The sequence below is a fragment of the Hylaeus anthracinus genome, unplaced genomic scaffold (assembly GCF_026225885.1).
Source record: "Hylaeus anthracinus isolate JK02 unplaced genomic scaffold, UHH_iyHylAnth1.0_haploid 12002, whole genome shotgun sequence".
NCBI lineage: Eukaryota > Metazoa > Arthropoda > Insecta > Hymenoptera > Colletidae > Hylaeus > Hylaeus anthracinus.
Window position 1 is genome coordinate 17,824,357 of NW_026534349.1, and position 19,769 is coordinate 17,844,125.

Consider the following 19,769-nt stretch of genomic DNA (forward strand, 5'->3'; position numbering starts at 1 on the left):
ATATTTGCCTTCCTCAATAGAACCAATTATGCTATTAGCCATTCTGTGAATTTGTTCGATTGTATTGTGGTTTCTTCTAAACCCAAATTGGTAGTCCGGAATCAATTTTTTATCGTCAATTATTTTCATTATTCTGTTGTGAATAGTTTTTTCTATCACTTTGGAGATTATCGGAAGGAGTGATATGGGTCTATAGGAGGATGGCATTTTTGAATCCTTACCAGGTTTTTGCAGTGGTATAATTTCTGCGCATTTCCAGATTTGTGGAAATATCCCAATCTAAGGATGGCGTTGGTCAAGATTGTTATACATCTTAGTGCTTTACCTGGCAGTTCCTTTAGCATTTTGGCTGTGATGAGATTATATCCTGGAGTTTTGTTGTTATTTAGGGCCTTAATTATTGCAATAATTTCTGATTTTTCAACTCTTTTAAAACTAGTATAACTGTTGTCTGTACTGAATCGAGGATCAGATGTATTTGCATTCTTGAATGTTTCCTTGTAATGTTCTGCTAGAGTCTCTGTTTGATCTTCGACAGTTATGGTCCAACTCCCATCCTGCTTTTGTATCGGTGGAATTGGTAAAATTGGTAAAATTGGTAAAATTGGTCTTTTGATTCTCTTTGTAACTTTCCATAGGGAATGATTCGATTTTGCTGTATGGTCAAGATTTATTATATATTTTACAAAGTTGTTGTTATTTATTGTGTTAATTTCAGTTTTTATTTTATTGGTGAGTTTGTTCAGTTGTGTTTTGTACTGGGGCCATCTAGTAATTTGCCAAAGTTTTCTTATTTTCTTCCTCCTTCTAATAAGATCTATTATGTGTAGTGGATACTTCATTGTCTTTGATTTTTTCGGTTTGTAAATGGTTGAGTGATATGCCGCTGTCTGTAGAATGGCCGTAAATGTATTTACCGGTGCCTCTATGTCTTGTACATTTCTTAGTGGTATATTGCAATTTATATTATTATTTATATATTCACTGTATGTTGTCCAATTTGTTGTGTTATTAGTTAACGATACTGTTTCGTCGTTTGCAATTACTTGTTCCAGTTCAAATATAGTGGGCGTGTGGTCAGATGATAATTCTAATAATTCCACTGCTTTAATATTGAAGTTGGTGTTAGTTACTGCTATGTCTAGAATGACCGGTATTTTAGCGGTGTCCTGTTGCCCAATAAGTGGGTCTTGTCGAATATGTTTTTAGATGATTTTTAATTACACAGCCATATAGTTGGTTACCTTTGGGATTATTTGTTTTAGATTCCCAATATTTGGGCAGTACACGACTGAGATATTTATGTCGTGATTATTTAGCGTGATATTAATGTAGTTGATTGTATTTTTTCTGTTTGACATGAGATTATTTGCGTATGCTTAATGTTATTTCTTACGAGGATGCCTGAGCTTCCACCACCTTTGCCACTAGGGTGTGATGTACCATAATATACGTAGTTTGGGATTTTTATATAAGATTTATCAGATTGGTGTGTTCCTGATAAAGCGATTATGTCGATGCCGTGGTACGTAAGAAGTAGTTTTAATTCGGGCAGTCTATTCTGTAACTCGTTACAGTTCCACCCCATTATTTTGAATTTTTAGCTTCTTGTATCGTTATCAGTTTTGTTAATAGGTTTAACATTGTTGACATTTGTATGGCTAGCTTTTTTACTAGATTTTCTATTTTTCAATATTGCTTTTAAAATATTCATCTTGGGTGTGTACCGATTGGTTGTTGCTTCCTTTTATTGCATCTGTATAGGTTCTTGCACTTGTCATGGGAGTTGGTGCCTGTTTTGTGAGTAAGTTCACGTTTTCGAGGTTCGATTGATCTGGCTTTGGCATTTCTACATTTCTGTTTCTTAGTGGGGGAAACATCTTTTTAATGAGCTCCTTTCTTAGTGGGGGAAACATCTTTTTAATGAGCTCCTTTCTTATAATGCAGCCCTTGTAGTTAGCGGGATGATTGCCTTTACAGTTGGTACAGGTGACTTTCGTTATTTTCTTACCTACTGGACAAGAGTTTGTGAGATGTGTTCCCGCACATTTTACGCAATTTGGCTGCTTATTACAATAATTTTTAGTGTGCCCATAGCGTTGGCATCTTACACACTGTGGCAAGTTTCGGGTTGTCCTTGGAGATTCTATTTTGACTATGGTGTTACAAATTGTAGTTATTCCATAAATTTCCTTGTAAAATTTGGCTTGTTCAAGTTCCACCAGGAACATTGGTAAAGGTATTGATGTTCCGTTTTTTGTTAGATTGATAATGCTGCTTACCTTATGTCCTTTTGTCAGTAAGTCCTCTTTAATATAATCCACGTTTAATCTTGGGTGTAGTCCCTTAATGACTACCTTGAGTTTTCTTTCCGTTTTTGGCTGGAATGTGTAGTAGTCAGCATTTTTAGTTCTAAGTGCCCCAATTATTAATCGGTACGCTGTTGGATTTAGGATTTGGATTCTAACTTGTTTCTCTTTCAATTGTTTGAGTAGGTAATCGTTAGGGATTACCAGTTGCTTTAAGGTTTCTATCAGAGGATTAATATTGGGTGCTTCTATAAATATGGGTGGTGGTTTAGGAAGCGGATTGTCTATCTCTTTCGCCAGATGAAGAGACTGCAATATCTCGTACCTGTTTGTTAGCTCGGCGTCTTCCAGCCATTTTGTTGCACTTTGCCTTTTAACTATTTTTATTTTTATACCTTGAGGTTCCTGGTCGGTTAGCTGTATTCCTCTTTTCTTCCTTTTGATTTGTTTTGGTAGTTCCCATATTTCGTTGTTAGCTATTTCTGTTTCGGTCTCTGTGTATAGTGTATCAGACATATCTGTTTTACCTTGTATCGAAGGTTAATTTTTTGATGTTTTTAGCGGTTGCTCGATGTCAGTCATCTTGCACTTTTATTTGCACAAAATAGAAGAGGTAAACCAGCCGTTAGGCCGGTGGCCGTTGATGGTAGTTATTTGGCTCGATTCAATCACTCTATAACGACGCTAATATTATGGTTGACGTTTCTACACGACGATGAGAGATAAACACGATTGATCGCTACGACGCGCGACGGTTGGATCAGAACTGTTCCATTGAAATATAAAGCTCGATTAGTAGCTCGCGGTTTTAGCCAGAAATATTTAGTAAACTACAATGAAACATTTGCACCAGTCGCTAGAATTTCAAGTTTTAGATTTTTTATTGCTTTTGCAAATCAACATAGTTTATTAATTCACCACATGGACGTGAAAACGGCATTTTTAAATGGTATTTTGAGAGAAGAAATTTATATGCGAGTTCCTGATGGTGTAAAATGCAATAATAATCAGGTGTCCAAATTAAATAAAGCTTTGTACGGTCTTAAACAATTAGCTAGGTGTTGGTTTGAGATGCTTGAAAAGGCTCTTTTAGAAAAAGATTTCTGAAATTCATCAGTAGATCGCTGTATCTATATACTAGATAAGGGAAATATATCGAAAAATATGTATTTAGTACTATATGTGGTGATCTTGTGATTATAACTGCTGAAATTGAGACAATGCGAAGTTTCAAAAATTATTTAAAGAATAAATTTTGTATGACAAATTTGAATGAAATTAAATTGTTTCTAGGAATTAAAGTTGAGAGAATTAATGAGAAAATAACATTAGATCAAAGTGCATACATAAAAACTGTTCTTAACAAATTTAATATGTCAGAATGAAAATCTGTTAATACACCTCTTCCAAGTATATTAGATTATTCAGCTTTAAATTCTGATGAAGAGTGTGATGCACCTTGTCGTAATTTAATTGAATGTTTAATGTACATAATGATTTGTACAAGATCCAATTTGAGCGTGGCAATAAATATTTTGAGTAGATATTCAAGTAAGAACAATAAAGAACTTTGGCAAAATCTTAAAAGAGTTCTCAGATATCTAAAAGGATCTGCTGATATTAAGTTAACCTACGAAAAAAATGATTATAAGAACATATTGAGTGGGTATGTAGATTCTGATTGGGGAGGTAGTGACCAATCAGATCGAAAAAGTATCACTGGATATTTATTTAAGTTATATGACCGATGCACAATTTGCTGGAACACTAAAAGACAAGCATCGGTAGCTGCTTTATCTACAGAAGCAGAGTACATGGCTCTTTTTGAAGCTGTGAGAGAAGCACTCCGGTTAAAATCATTGGCAATTAGTGTTAATATAAATATCTCAGATCCGATAATGATATATGAAGACAATATGGGTTGCATCAGTATTGCGAACAATCCAAGCAGTCACAAACGATCGAAGCATATAAATATAAAATATCATTTCTCTAGAGAACAAATTGAGAAAAATGTTATAAAAATCGAATTTATTCCTACAAGTAATCAACTGGCAGATACACTCACAAAGCCGTTGTCAGCAGTGAAATTCCTGGAATTCAGGACAGATATGGGCGTAGAATAAATACACATGAATATTATTAGTTATTAACAGTTTGTATGGTCTGGATGGGTTTTTCTGGGTTTTTCTGGGTTTTCCCATTCCTTAGCAACGAATGTTGGACCATTTGTATTTTGTTCCCAAAAGTAGAGTCAAATACGAGGAAGTTTTTTCGACCTCGTCTTTCAGATATAAATAAATAAATAAAGATTGAATTATAAGTAATACACAGTTACTAGCATATTTCAACTTCATTATAGTCGATTAATTTTTGAGGGGGCGTGTTGGTATATGCGACCGACAAAAATTAATTGACATCTAATATGCAGGGCGCGTGAAAGGATGTTTATATAAACATCCTCAGAACAGATAAGCACGTGCTTTAATGAATGGTATCCTTGTTGGACGGCCAATCTTTATCTGATCCCTGTGACCGAATTTTCTTTCTGTACAGTTCAGTTCTTTCGTAGACTTCATAGAGTTCGGACGTTACTTCCTCGGTGAATAATACATATAATAAATAGTATCTTATTTAAATTTCTCTGTATGGCAATCATTTCTTTTTTTCTTTTTTTTTATTTGTGGCTATCATTTCTATAACCCATTTCCAATAGTAACGATTGTTTACTTCAACATTCATTAAAAGGGTAAATAGAGTGATTCGATAAATAAAACACGCTAAGCTATTCGTTGCGCTATTAAAGATAAGACGAGTCTTTAAGAGCAAAAGTGGAACGTAGCAAAGTCAATGCTCCTAAACCGTCATCTTTGGGGGTAACCAAAATCACCTAAGTAGATTTTCCATATCTATTAAGATTTTTAGATAACTATAACTGCAAATGGAGTATATGGGAGTATGAAAGGTGGCTGGCAGCTGGAGCAAGGGCGATATCCTCGTTGCACCTGTATCTTTCCACTAGCTACATTCTCGTAGATGCTGACTAAATTATTACGCGACACGACGCGACGTTGCCACTTTCTTTAAAGTTTACTCACGCTACTCTCAAGAATTTCCCAAAATTTGCAGCAACTCTGCAATGCGTGTCAGGAAAGCGTCGGTCGGGTAAGCGTTCATAGCTTTCGGTACTCGATGACAAGGTATTCACGACTGCTGACCTTTGGTGTCCTACCTTTGGTGCCTACTTTTGCGTGACAACACATTCGTCCACAAATCGCTTGTTGCCCAGACTGCAATTAACGCATGTGAGTTTGGACAGTTGGCTACCCTTCGTATTCGCCAATATTACCTCCGATAAAATGCGTTATCGCAATGCACCTACTACATAAATGGCTCTCGTGGTCTAAATAAACAATATTAAGGCTAAAATGTTAGTTTTAGTGTTCTAAAATTTAAAGAAACGTGTGGATAAATGTGTATGTAGAAATTTGTTATAAACATTACCTGTGTGTTATACAGGGTCAGTGTAAATGTATAACTGGAACCCTCATCGGAATCGATATGTCCAGTCTTTTTGGTTCTCTATTTTAAACAGTTATTTCGTATAATCGGTGATATAAAATATCATCGCAGTACATTAGTACCTAAAAATTCATAACCTCGTTTTGATATAAATATTTTAAGTTAAGGTTGTTTCAGAACTATCTCATCGCGTTCCTTGAATTCTTATTTAGATTAGCTATGAACTTATATTCAAGCAATTAGTAATATACTCGATTCACAGAGAAAATTAATATTGACTTTAAGACCGCAAGAAAGTATAAGATGCGTAAAACATTAATTTTCACGGTAACTTTGTATATTTAACATTTATACGTGGTAAGATACGATTCGTTATTAAATTCTATTTGCTCGTACGCTTGAGAACCACATAGAAATTATAACACACTCAGAACGTCGTCAGAGTTGTGCATTTACACTGGACACCCAGAGTAGTTTACCAGGACTCTAATAACACCTACCGAATAAATAATTCAGCGATGCTGGTTTGAAAATATTATTTGAACTACAAGACGAAACAAGAGAAATAACTCCAACCCCAAGGTGTCAGTCCGAGTTGAATTCAAGCGGAACGTGGCGGATTTAAAGTTAATTTAACTTTTACGTATTTAACTTTTATAGAGGAATAATGTGTTTACGGATTCCTGCGTTCCTGTTTAAGAACAACTACGTAAGAGATTTGACAAATAATACGCAATTACTATTCTTATCTTAAGTTAGACGTATATGTAGTAGTTGTGAAAGGAAATATTTATGATTTTCACCTTGTTGAAACCTAATAAAGTTTGTGCAAACCTTCGATCAACCTAGTCCCCAAATCTATGTACAGTGGGTGTAGAATGTATTCGTACACCGATCAATTTCCCAAAAAACTTTTGTGTGAAATTGTAGTTTCTTAACTTCTTCTTTTATAATCAATGACATTTTACATATTCTCGGAAGTCTCTAAGATAGATATAGTACAAACAACATTCACTAGTTAATATTATTTTGTGAAATTAACAAAAAAATGCGAAAAGTAGGTAAAAGTATAGAAGCAATAAGTTTCTGTACGATTCTTATGACGAACCATTTACAGTAGAGTTTGTAACGTAAATACATTAGTACGACGTAGAAAACGACGTACGATATAGAAAACATCAAATTTCCAGGAAAGTACTTTTAAAAATGGCTCTAATAGAGTAATGAAAAAAGATCCCACGTCGAATAACTAATAATTTAGTTAATTTAATGCTTAGAAGAGTTACAATAATTATAAAATCAAAAGGAAATCCCACGAAGGAAGTATTATATACTTATAAATTAATGTAAATTTCTTTTTTTTAATGAAGTTTTAAAAATTAAACAGTTGTGTGAATACTCATTGCTTCAATATTTCTATCGATTAATTGTTTTTTTCTTATTAATTTCGCAACTTCCATAAATAGCTATTTTTTTTTGTACTCTATCTATTTTAGAGATTTTCGAGAATATGTAGAATGCCATTGTTTATAAAAAATAAGTTAATAAATTACAATTTTACATAGTTTTTTTGGAAATTGATCGGTGTACGAATACTTTCTACGCCCACTGTACAAATTATGAATTACAACTCCGCAATAAAGCAATTTGGAGAGGCGACGGTCATGCTACGCGACACATTCAACAAATCGGAGCTTAAATTGTTTCGAGACATAGGTATGTACGTCTTATGGTGGTCATAAACATATTCCGATTGCTTCTGAAATTTCAAGGTGACCTTTGTTTTTTTTAAGCGGTACTATATATTTTTATTTACGTAGACGCGTGGTCTGAGTTAGGTTTAAAAGAGCCAACAACGCAAATTGTTTACAAACCAACGCTACAACGCGGAAAGGCAAACCTGACTCCATATCGAGTCTGTAAGGACCGAGGCCACTATTACAGTTTGACAAAACGTCTAACGTATCGGTGGAAGAGAATCGTCGCTAAGAGACAATTCTGTTGGTTAGATAACGGATGCTGTTGTCCTTATGCATACTCGTAGAACATAAGCGTCCCCCTATCTTGTTCTCTAAATCGCTCGTATACTTTCATTCAAAGAATAACACGCGGGAACAAACGGGAATGCGACCTTAACGTGGCGATTAGTTGAAACGAAAGCATCCTATAATGTTCCTCGAGAGGATTATCTCGATACACACAGTAATAGTAACATATAGTTGATTAACAATAATTTTGGTAGTAATATTTTTAACTATCACGTCGATTTAGCAGGTGAAGACAATAAAAATATCGATAAAAAATATATCATTTAATTTATAATTTCAAAGGAATCGCTCAGGAAATGGGTTACGTAGTTTGAGCACAAAAGAAATTGAATTTCATGCAATTTGTTTTTTCATTTTGCGGAGTTTCAACTTGCGCCTTTCAAAGGAAACCATTTCTTCATATGTATTGCTTATACGTATTATATATCCACATATGTAAAAGAAAGGGTCTTCTAAAGTGGTGTAAGTTCAATTTCGGAAGAATGAATTGATGGTAATTGCAATTAAACGGAAATGATTTCTTTTCGTATTTCTAATAGTCAATGGTGTAGGACATCATTATAAATTCGTCATAAAAGTTTAATCATCGAACGTTGTAAAATTATTTTTTTTTTTTTTTTTTTTTTTTGAAGATGGAATAAATATGGACAAAAATACTGTTGCATCTAATGCATATGACAAAAATGTAAGACTCGGTCAGGGCCGAACCGTATCAATTCGATAGACAATGAGGCCGAAATTATTTCTAATATTCTCATATAATATCTAAATTCAATAATAAAAATGAAAAAAATGAATTAAATAAACGTTTTCTATATAAATAGCAGAGAAATACAAAAACAGAATAAAATTTGAATTTTTGTACCTTTACTCAATTACTCATAACTCCGGTATTTATCCATAGATTTGCTTCACCAATGCCTTATTTTCTCCGTAAAAGTGCGATCTATATGTAAACAATAAGAAACTGGATATAAATTGACAGTTTCTATTTTTGCATATATAGGGCAAAATTTTCGATTTTTATTTTAGCCCAAAAAACCGACGTTTCTTATATATTTTGGCCCATAACACTTAAACTTTTGAATCGATTGGAAAACAATGTCAGAAGTAATTGTTCGAAATTCAATTACCTTCAATATGGGATCTTGCGCAACTCAATCGGACGTTTGTAACTCGAGATATGGCCTAAACTATAAAGTTATCTCAGAAAAAAAGAACCAAAAAAAATTCAAAAACTCATATCTGGAAAACCTATACATACAAACTTTTCTCAATGTGAATTTCCAGTTTAGCGGGCCAAAATACATAAAACAAATATAGTAGCATTAAATGTACAGAAATGTTTTTTCATTTTGAAAACCAGTGTAATTGAACTTCAAACAAGCACGTGACAAGTATGTAACGCATTCGTTAGACAAAAGAAAAAAATCCACGGAAACAGATTTCGATGCATATTGTACATACGTAACTATTTCAATGTGCTGGTATACACAATCCTAACCAAAACCTCGAAAACGCACGTGATTGCATTTACCGATAACAGCATGAAACTGCATTTCTACATGCAGCAACATACGCATCATATCACGAGCCAGACACGCGAAATAACTTTGGACAGTAATGATGATAGCCACGCTGTATTCAAACTGAATATAGGTACCTTGTCAACATCATTAATGGAAATTTAAGCTTCCTCCTCGAGAGATGAATCTCGGCAAACCAAGTTTAAAAAATAAGTAGTATAATGAGTTTCGAAAAGCACAACTATCCTAGCGCTTCTTATGTGTGTCGTTAGAATCGTGACTTACTTCAAATATCGATATATCATCTGTAAATGCCAGAAGAACTTGGAGTAAGAAAGTTATCGAACTTTTTTCTGCAACAATTTTGATTTCGAAGTTAATCGTAATTAATTGCGTATTCGATATCACGTTCTTTCCGCCGAGATACTGTTTTACATACGTATAATCAAAAATTTAAACAAGTAGCTTCCAAATACTTACAACATTTTTCCATAAATGTACACTTTTCTCTGGAACACCTGGTCATCACACTTTACACACAAAAAGTAATTTCATGAAAAGCAGTTACTTAAATACACTTTTTTAAATCGCATCGAATCCTTCGACGAGATAAAATTGTTTTAAATAATTTTTAAAAGACAGTTTACGATACTTTATTATTTGTAATTATCCATGTTTGTCACTGTTGAATTCATATCTAATATTTCACGTTTAAAAACATTCCTCGACACGATGACCGCTAAGTAGAAATCCACGAATACGTTCGGACGATGCTGCTTATAGAGCCGGATAGTATAACACGGAGCACCGGTCGACGCACCACTGCAAGGTAGTCAGGTTAAAAAATGAAAATAGCATCCGAACTTGAATTCACATGCAAATAATACTCCTAAAAGGAATATATTGTTGCGGCACTTTCTTCGGCAAGCGATGCGAGCACAGTCCATACTGTACGCAACGACGAAAAATATCGAATTTAAATACATACATACGAAACATACGAGTTTCATTTTATTAGATTTCACCGAAATTTCATTCGGATGCGTTTACATTTGCTTTTATCTCGCATCGATGCAATCACCGTAAAACACAATCCCGTTTTAAAAAGCGACGGTGAATCGCGTCGATGCGTCGACACGTAAAACGGCAAATTTGACATTCCAATAGAAGAATGTCGGAACAGCACTCGAAATAGTTCTAGGATTAGAATTCACTAAATTCGGACCCGCGTCTAGTGCACGTGAACATCGCGTAACACGACCAGGTTAAATTTCATTTAAAGTAGATGTTGTTTCAGCATTTGACGCCACCAGGACGAGAACATACTCTGGCCGTAATTAATAAATACTCACTCACCGAAACTGGTGGAGTTGTCGGTCCAAGCACTCGCTGCGAACATCAATAGTAGAAAAACCGTCATCAGGAGCCGCGAACGGTCCTCGATGGTACAAAGAATACGCTTCACAGGTTCACTAATCATCACGGTACCAAATGGACGAGAGGATACGCGACCGGCATCCCGACTGAGGGTTCGCGCTTCGCGAGCCCCAAGAGCGTGGTTCTCTTTCCCCTCTCCCTCCTGCTTGCTTTCACATCACACCGTTCTCCCTACCACGTTTCCTTTCCCGCCACGCGCAGACGCTTCAACATTCGGAGCTTTCTAACTCTTGAGCTTACCCGTTTCCCTACCCGACCACCCCCTTTGATCCGACTCATTCATCTCTTAACAATAAGTGACGATTAATTATCGCTGTATTTTCCTGAATTTGTATCATCGGTTTGTTTCCCCGTTAACCCATGGAAGCACCTGTACAACGTGCGTTCGATTATCTTTTGATACTCGTCAAAAATTTACAAACATTCCAGAGGTACCAAAGTATCGCGGAGCCTGAATCGTCTGTAAGCGCGAAAAGTTTCACGTACCCGATACAAACTAAATTTAAACAATTTACATTGGTTTGAACACTTTAATGGCGGCTCACACAACATGTATGCAATGAGCTCTATCCTAACTGGAGTGTGAACTCTTGTAGGAAAAAGCAGCCGCGACGGAGGTTCGAGAGAAATGAAAAATGGGTGGTTCTGGTATTATCCTATAGCAAATTTATTTGTATAGGGGGAACAAACGTACGCCGTAACATAATCTACCCGAGCATTGTAGACCTAAAGCATTACAAAGCTGAAATAATTCTATTTTCAGATTCTTTTCCGCATAAAATTGGATAAATACAATATAAATTGAATTGTAACAAATAATAAAATTTAGCTCTATACCAAATTGTATATATTTGTATGATCTAAATTATGGTATGTAAATTATCTATACTATTTCATTATTATGTCATTATTATTAATGTTTCTATCATTTTATATATAAATAAAAAGGAAATAAAGTTCAAATCTGTACGAATATTTTGTTTACGCATCAAATAATTTCTAGTGTCGCGAAAAGCAAACAAACAGTAGTTTTCCCTCGACACATAAATTTGCTATAGGATAGTACCACCGGAACCACTCATCTTGCATCTCTCTCTCACAGTTCGCACTCCAGTTAGGATAGAGCTCAATGAATGTATGTGATAGGCAGAAAAACTGTCAGTAACCGCTTACACAACATGTGTGTGATGCTACCGCTAAATATTATTTGCCGGTACCACATTCTCTGTGTGATGATTGATGAACGTAAACAAGTGTGGTTTTTTATTCTCTATGCAAATAAAATTAGAAAGCCTACATATTTTATGTGTAAGACTTGCCAAGTACCGTTACATGTAGGTGATCGTTTTAGTAATTATTACACAAAAGAAAAATATTAAATTTGTTGTTATTGTTGTTGTTGTTTTTTTTGTTTTATATGCATGGTCGCACATATTGAATTATGTCGTGAAGTTACATAACAGTTTTTTAAATTACTTGTTAAAAAATATTGCCGGTCCCTGGCGATGTTTGACTGTGTAGACGTGAAGCCATTAAAGTGTTAATGTTGTCTGTCCTTAGGTTACATCTTTCAAAGTTAGAACTTGTCCAATATTCAAAAAACTAAATCGTCCCACAGACTACGCTGACGTGACGTGGGCCAACGTCTCATCAGGCTCCGTGGGTCCATATCAGACATGAAGCGTAATCAGATTGACGCCATTAAAAAATGAAAATACCAATCTCCGCAATTTTTATCAGAACTTTGCGGAAACAACATCAAACGATTCCTGATGTTTTTGCGATATAAATGATACCACACATGACATAATTTGGACAACAATTAGCGAAATTATATGAAAAATCTGATTGCATAATTGAAAAGTTATTTCGTTCAAAATAGTTCGATTTACGCGATGTGAGATATCATTTTAATCGGGAGAACACCAAGAATACAATGCCATCACGTTCACGTGGATTCGATGAAGAATAAAGAATTCGATTTTATGAAAAATTGATGAGTCGATGGCCGTTCGATCCCAGACCGTTGAGTGACCCCAGGTAGGCCCTCGGCCGAGAACAAAAGACGGGCAGTCCATCGTAAAATGATGAACTACTGTACATAAAATATTTATATTTTTCATCAGATTATCGGTAAAATAATATCAATGAATTCCTTATGTTTTTACGATAAAAATGATATCAAACATCACATAATTCGGATATTTTTTACCTGAAGAAGCAGCGAATACGTCAGCCTGTATTGCAAACGTCACTCATCAAATTCGTTAACACCTTTTTTTGTCAAACGGACAATAATATAAGAAATAATCTTACCTCATAGGAAACTGATTGAGCAATAAGATGCTTTGATCATAATAAAGAATAATTTGAATTAGAAGCTTAACCACTTTGTATAAAAAGGGTTAGCTCCTAAACATATAATTATCAATATGAATGATATTTTAAATTTTAATGTATATAAATTTACAGAAAGAAGAATAACTAATCAAATCAATTTCGTTAAAATTAAAATAAATATTGGTATAAATAAGTAAATAATTATATAAATTAATTTTTTCAATAAAAAAAATTCCTTATTCAATAATTTTACAAGATCTGGTAATAATGCAGTTAAAAAGAAAGTATTTCATACTTTTCACTGCATTTTCTCATACTTTTATAAACAATTATATCTAGAGCTGCTCATATATATAAATTACTGGTCATATAAATTTATATAAATTAACTAAAAATTATTTTATTCTTTTTAGTGTAGTTTTTGTATTTTAAATTAGTTTATCTTTAAAAATGGCAAACAAGTTCCTAGAAAACATCCGACGCTCACAAAAAATGTAGTAGTTTCGATGTGCTCCTGACGCGTCAGAACGCACATTTCGTCAGATAGCATAAGCCCACGTCAGAATAATGTGAACGTCGCCATGCAAAACCCTATGTTAGATTTTAACCACGCGTGTTATGACGTGGGCCTACGTGGGAACACGCGTGTCGCGTCAGATGGCGTCAGTCCACGTCTTCCCACGTCACGTCAGATTAATGTGAACGTTGCCATGCAAAACCCTATGTTAGATTTTCATACCACGCGTCTAATGACGTGTACCCACGGGGGTGTCACGTCAGAGTAATCTGTGCGACCCTTTGACACGCATTCTTGTACCCGAGTACTTTGCCCACGGCAGCTACAATCGTTCGACAATGACATGGTTTGTTTGCGTAACTAAAGTTAAGGTCTATTATGACGGACCTTTTAGACTTTTCTGACGCTATACTCCATCGAGACGAGTCACCAAGTATAAACACGAGCACGTGAGCAGGACAGGACCAACTTATGAGTTCCAGATCCCACATCGCATCGTAAGATAAGCTTTTCCTTTTTCAAGTTAAAATTCTTTGACTATGGTATGTAGTTACTCGTTATACAGGGTGTCCCAAAAGTCGGGGAGGAGCCGGAAATGGGGGGTAGCTGAGACGATTCTGAACAACAATTTCCTTTGCAAACCGCGGCCGCTCGACATTTTTGCAAAGGAAATTGTTGTTCAGAATCGTCTCAGCTACCCCCCATTTCCGGCTCCTCCCCGACTTTTGGGACACCCTGTATAATTATAACGAGTATACAGTGTTATTATTATTTTTTATTCTATATTACTCTCATAACTGGTATTTGATATTCCGACCTATTGTCGGAATCATTTGAACGTTGATATGTCAATGTTTTCTTCGTCCGAACTTGAGAATTACATAACAAAAATGTTACATACTCAACGGAGGAAAGAAAGCACACGTTTACTTCGAAGGCTCGCATAAATCTAACCATTTTTAGCCTGTTTCCAACTTATCTGTGACCATACTTACCAGTGAAGAGTACCTGAACTCATGAAGTACACATTTGGAACTTGGTGTGGGAAGGTGGAACAAATTTGAGCACTTTTTGTGATCATTATATTTTATAATGGATCAGAATATTAAGACATCATTAATACCACGCACATGCTTTAACTTGATTCAGTCTAACCTCTTTTCCTCACACACATACCAACTTAACTCACTCTCTCACGCATACCAAAACCAACTCTCAAACTTGGAACCATACCTTATAATTAGCTCTGAGTTGTAACATGTGTAAGTCAATGAACGTAGTCCCAGAGCTGATCACGTAACAAGCCAGGGAGTTGTTTGTTTTTACTTAGTGACTCGTTTCGTTGAACGGACTGTAGATGTGTACTACAAGTTCCACCTAGTGTCCCCTTTTATCGGAGAACTTGTAATTGCACATTCGTTTTTCGAATCGCCTTTAAAAAACTGCCAAACCTGGGTGTAATCTGTAAATACACGCGTAATCTCTGTTTTCATGGGTACGCGCGGCAAAATCTACGAGAATGAATAATGATCCTTGAGAGGTGTGAATTATATTGTAGAATCGTGGCATATGGGGGAACGCCGTGTGGTTACTAACATAAGTTCTTGTAGATGCCCATGCTGGAAGGCGTGTCTGGGAGACTCGAAGGCGCCAGAAGACACACTGCCATTGTAGCTTCCAACTTCTGACGATGCTGGTCCTTTCTTCTTCCCTTTCACTTCCTCTTATTCGTACCTCCGGCAGCCAACACAACCTCAGCTGTCCTTTCCTCTTTCGGTCTCGCGCATCCATTCCTACACGACTATCGCTTGCCAGTATTACGCTAGCCCTTGAATCCTTGAGTACGAACGAAAATTTTTCTCTCTTTTTCTTCTCGTCGATTCCGAAGCCAATCGACCATGCTCAACTACGACTTACTCCTCCTCCCCCGATATTTCCTATTCCTTCGTGAAATTTTCCATCGACCATCTCGCTTTAACTATTACCAATGTACAATAGAATATGTTTACGTGCTGTTTGATGCTAAGCGTAGTAGTTGCGGGGATAATAAATAAAATAACTGTAAAGATAAACGAAGATTGTTTGGTAATATAAAACATACTTCTGAAGGAGTTTCAAATCGAAGATTTGACCTACATTTACGATAGTATCTCGTTATTATGTGATACACACGTGAACATTGTTCGAGATGAATCTCCTATGAATTTCTTACGAAAAGCGTCATAGAAGTTCTTATTTCTGTAATATGTAAGAAGAATAACTAACTACTGAAAATAAAGAATGCCGTAAGGGAAAGTTAATTAGTTTAAGGTAATAGTATTACAGTCGGACAAATTGTTTCACAAATTGAAACACTTTTGGAGATAGTAAGCACACATTCTCGCGTTAGTAAATAAGGGTGCAAAGGACATGTCGCTTGGCTACTTCGAAAGCAAGAGACGATGCTTTCTACCGAGGATGCGCCGCCCGGCAGATGCAACGCCGATGTATTTAGGAACGCGACACAAGGCACGCTCGCTTCCGTCTGCCTGCATGGCCACAAAGTTACATCTCGTAAATTGCGTTTGTCAACAACGGCTAATTGCCTCTGGGAGTGTTACTCAACTATGAAGAGCTTCATAATTAGGCCGATGGAACATCAGGGAATTCAATTATTTGCCATGCATAAACGGAAGAGGAAAACATTTAAATGATATGTATTATTTGGTATTATTGAGCAGCTACCGGAAAGAATGACCCCTTTCAAGTAAACGAAAACGATTAAGGGAAACATTAAAGTGTGAAATCTTATAGTGTTAGTAGTAGAATACGTACGATACCATGTTAACATTTACCGAAGACAGTTATAATACAAGAGGAAGAAAATGTAAGATTCTAGTATAAATTTTAGACATGGAATGTATAGCAATGCATTAGTGTTCATTTGTCTTTAGTTCCTGAAGTCTTCGATAGAGTGTCGCTCCGTGCGGACCGTTATACAGGGTGTCCCAGCCTTAGTGATACAGCGCTCTAACTCCGAATACTATCGGCCGAATGCAAAATTTGAAATATGCAAATTGCATGGTAAAGTGGGGCTCATGTTTCAGCGAGAAGGAATTGTTAACTTTGTTATTTAACAAGATATGATGGTCAAGTTTCGTTTTTCAAATGGAACTATATATTTTTTGTTATACTATGCGATAGTACTTTTCAAGACGAATTCATTAAGCTTTAATGTATTTACCCGATTTTTATTAGTTTTCATGCTATAACGCTTCAGAGTTCGCTAATTTTCAAGGAAAAAACTTGGTTCTCGCTTGCGATTCCAGGCTCAAGGAAGGAAAACGGGAAAAGAGTTGACCGCTACTGATGCATTACTTGTAGCGCCGAGAATTTTTTAGGTAGGTAATACTTTTGCTGTTTTCCTTCCTTGGGCCTGGAATCGCAAGCGAGACCCTCCGTATCGATTTCAAAAACCCCATGGTGCTTACCGCATCAATGGGACCGCTTGGGACCGAACCAAGTTTTTTCCTTGAAAATTAGCGAACTCTGAAGCGTTATAGCATGAAAACTAATAAAAATCGGGTAAATACATTAAAGCTTAATGAATTCGTCTTGAAAAGTACTATCGCATAGTATAACAAAAAATATATAGTTCCATTTGAAAAACGAAACTTGACCATCATATCTTGTTAAATAACAAAGTTAACAATTCCTTCTCGCTGAAACATGAGCCCCACTTTACCATGCAATTTGCATATTTCAAATTTTGCACTCGGCCGATAGTATTCGGAGTTAGAGCGCTGTATCACTAAGGCTGGGACACCCTGTATATGTATGCCATGTTATTACCAAAGTATTATTGCTAACAATAATAATAATAAATTAATTGTGTAATCAAATAAACAACGCGTATAAATCGCTACATTGGTTTTTTCGTTATCTAGTATTCGAATAAAATTTTGGCTATCCGTGGTCATTCGGTATGATCCGTACCTCCGTGGTGGTAGCACCTCTAATCAAATGCATAAAGCGTCTCACAGATTGCTCTGACGAGACATGGGCCCACGTCAGACACGAAGCGGTGTCAGATTTGCGCCTGCGCGTAGTTCACACAACCAACCGTTGCACGGTATCGTCAGTTGATTTCATGAGCTACGCGCAGACGCCAATCTGACACCGCTTCGTGTCTGACGTGGGCCCACATCACGTCAGAGAAGTCTGTGAGACTCTTTATCCTCTGTCCCCTCAGTCGCCTCTAGTTTGTAGGTGCGGCAAATCCTTTGGGGGGAGGGGGAATGCGTTACGCATATATACCTCGGTTTCCCTGAGGGAAAACCAAGAGTATGCGCGACTACCATTCGGGACGGGAGCGCCGATGGCGCGTCCGTTCCCGATGGCTACCCGCTAAAACCCCACACCCGCCTTAGCTGCATGGGAACTGCCTGGTTCACGCGAACACTCAACAGGACACTTCCCAACTTACATGAGTCCCGGGGAGGAAGTTGCCTCCCCCAATCCCTACGCTATAAGACCCCGGGCGGAGGGACCCACCCGGTGTCCCCATCCCTGAGCAACGGTCAATGGTAGAATATGTTAATTTCGTAAAGTTGTAAGACGAGAGAATAAAAGCAAATATAAATCGCCGCGTAGGAAATGCAATGTTCTTTTATTTCAAAAAGCTCTGCACGCATCGAAGACGGGTAAAGAAGTGACTTTCCTGGCCTGGGAAAGTGATGCGTAATGGTGCACCACACCATTACCGTGATATCTCTTTCATCGTCATCCGATAGCGGGTAGACATCACTATCGGCCTGGCGGCATAACATGGGACCACTCGATAGTGACTGCACACCGCTATCCCTTTAATGGTTCCCCTCACTATCATACAAGGGTGACCATACATCACCATTGTCATTATAGCCAAATCTTGTACCATTCGATAGTGGCTACACCACTATCCCTTTAATGGTACACACATTGTCATACAACGGTGGCTAGACATCACCATTGTCATGACGACCAAATCTCGACCCATTCTATAGTGGCACAATATATATATATCACTTTCCCGTGAATGGTACGCAAATCTTCGTCACCCGATGGTGACCAGTCCTCACCATCGTCTGGTGACTCGGACGTCGGTGTCTGGATCCCTTCAGCAGGCCTCGCCCTCAGGCTCTGCTGCACTCAGCTCGGGGATCCTTCGTTAACCTCATTTTCTGTGGGCAACGACACCGGCCACCTATGGCCACGAGCCCGTCCCCTTCCATTACCTGAGAACTGACTAACATAAAAATTTTAGTTTCCCATAGTTCCCTATTCAATGGCCGCAACCCAAGGTTTCAGCCATTCAGCTTCAACCACCGTTTTGGCCCTTCTACTTCCCTTTTTCCCAGGGAGGTCCGCGATTATTTGGAATTTCCTTCCTTAATAACAAAATCATGCCTCATCGCGAGACATTCGTCGACATACTCAGGTTGCATCCAGACGTCACCTTAAGCTCAACAGCTACAGGCACATCGGCATCCAGTAGTGACCAGCGTCCACTACTGACCCAGCAGCAGAGTCATGATCATTCACCAGCGGCTAGACATCATTGCTGCAACTCACGGCCTTCCATCTACCTTTCGGTGACGAACTCGTATCCGCCGACACGGTGGATGGTTCTACTCTGTAATCAAAGGCCACCACATCCGTAACAAACCTCACAACTATGGGTTAATACCTGCTTGGGATGCGTGCATTCGGTTCTTGGGTCATAACTCGATTTATTCGACCGCGGCTATCCAAGACTTCAGTCGCTCCGCCGCAATAACCAGCTTCGCACGCCTTCCCCTTTCTCGAAGGTCTTAATTGTAGCGCCTTTTCTACTGCTTCGCAATTTTATCTCGCGAATCAACAATTATCGCAGATCCGCCGCAGAGTCTTTTCTAGTCCTAAGTACCCCGCATCGTCATGGCAGAAGCGACAAATTTGAAAACGTGCCGCGCGCGGTACAACCCACGTAATGCGTTCGTTATCTAGGCGTCGGTAAATTTTACCTCCCTTCAACATTTAATTAAAGAAATACAATTTAGTAAAGACATTC

General features: G+C 37.2%; 1 protein-coding gene across 1 annotated transcript in view; it reads right to left on the reverse strand.

The window, feature by feature from the left end:
* Positions 1-10,814, reverse strand: part of LOC128892326 (neurotrimin-like) — a 276,285-nt gene extending 265,471 nt beyond the window's left edge. The window contains exons 1-2 of the mRNA XM_054152691.1: positions 10,762-10,814; positions 9,886-9,935 (exon numbers count right to left, since the gene is read on the reverse strand). Of these exons, the coding sequence (XP_054008666.1) occupies positions 9,886-9,931 (46 nt within the window). The 5' untranslated portion in view covers positions 9,932-9,935; positions 10,762-10,814. The remainder of the gene's footprint in view (positions 1-9,885; positions 9,936-10,761) is intronic.
* Between the last annotated feature and the right edge of the window lie 8,955 nt (positions 10,815-19,769).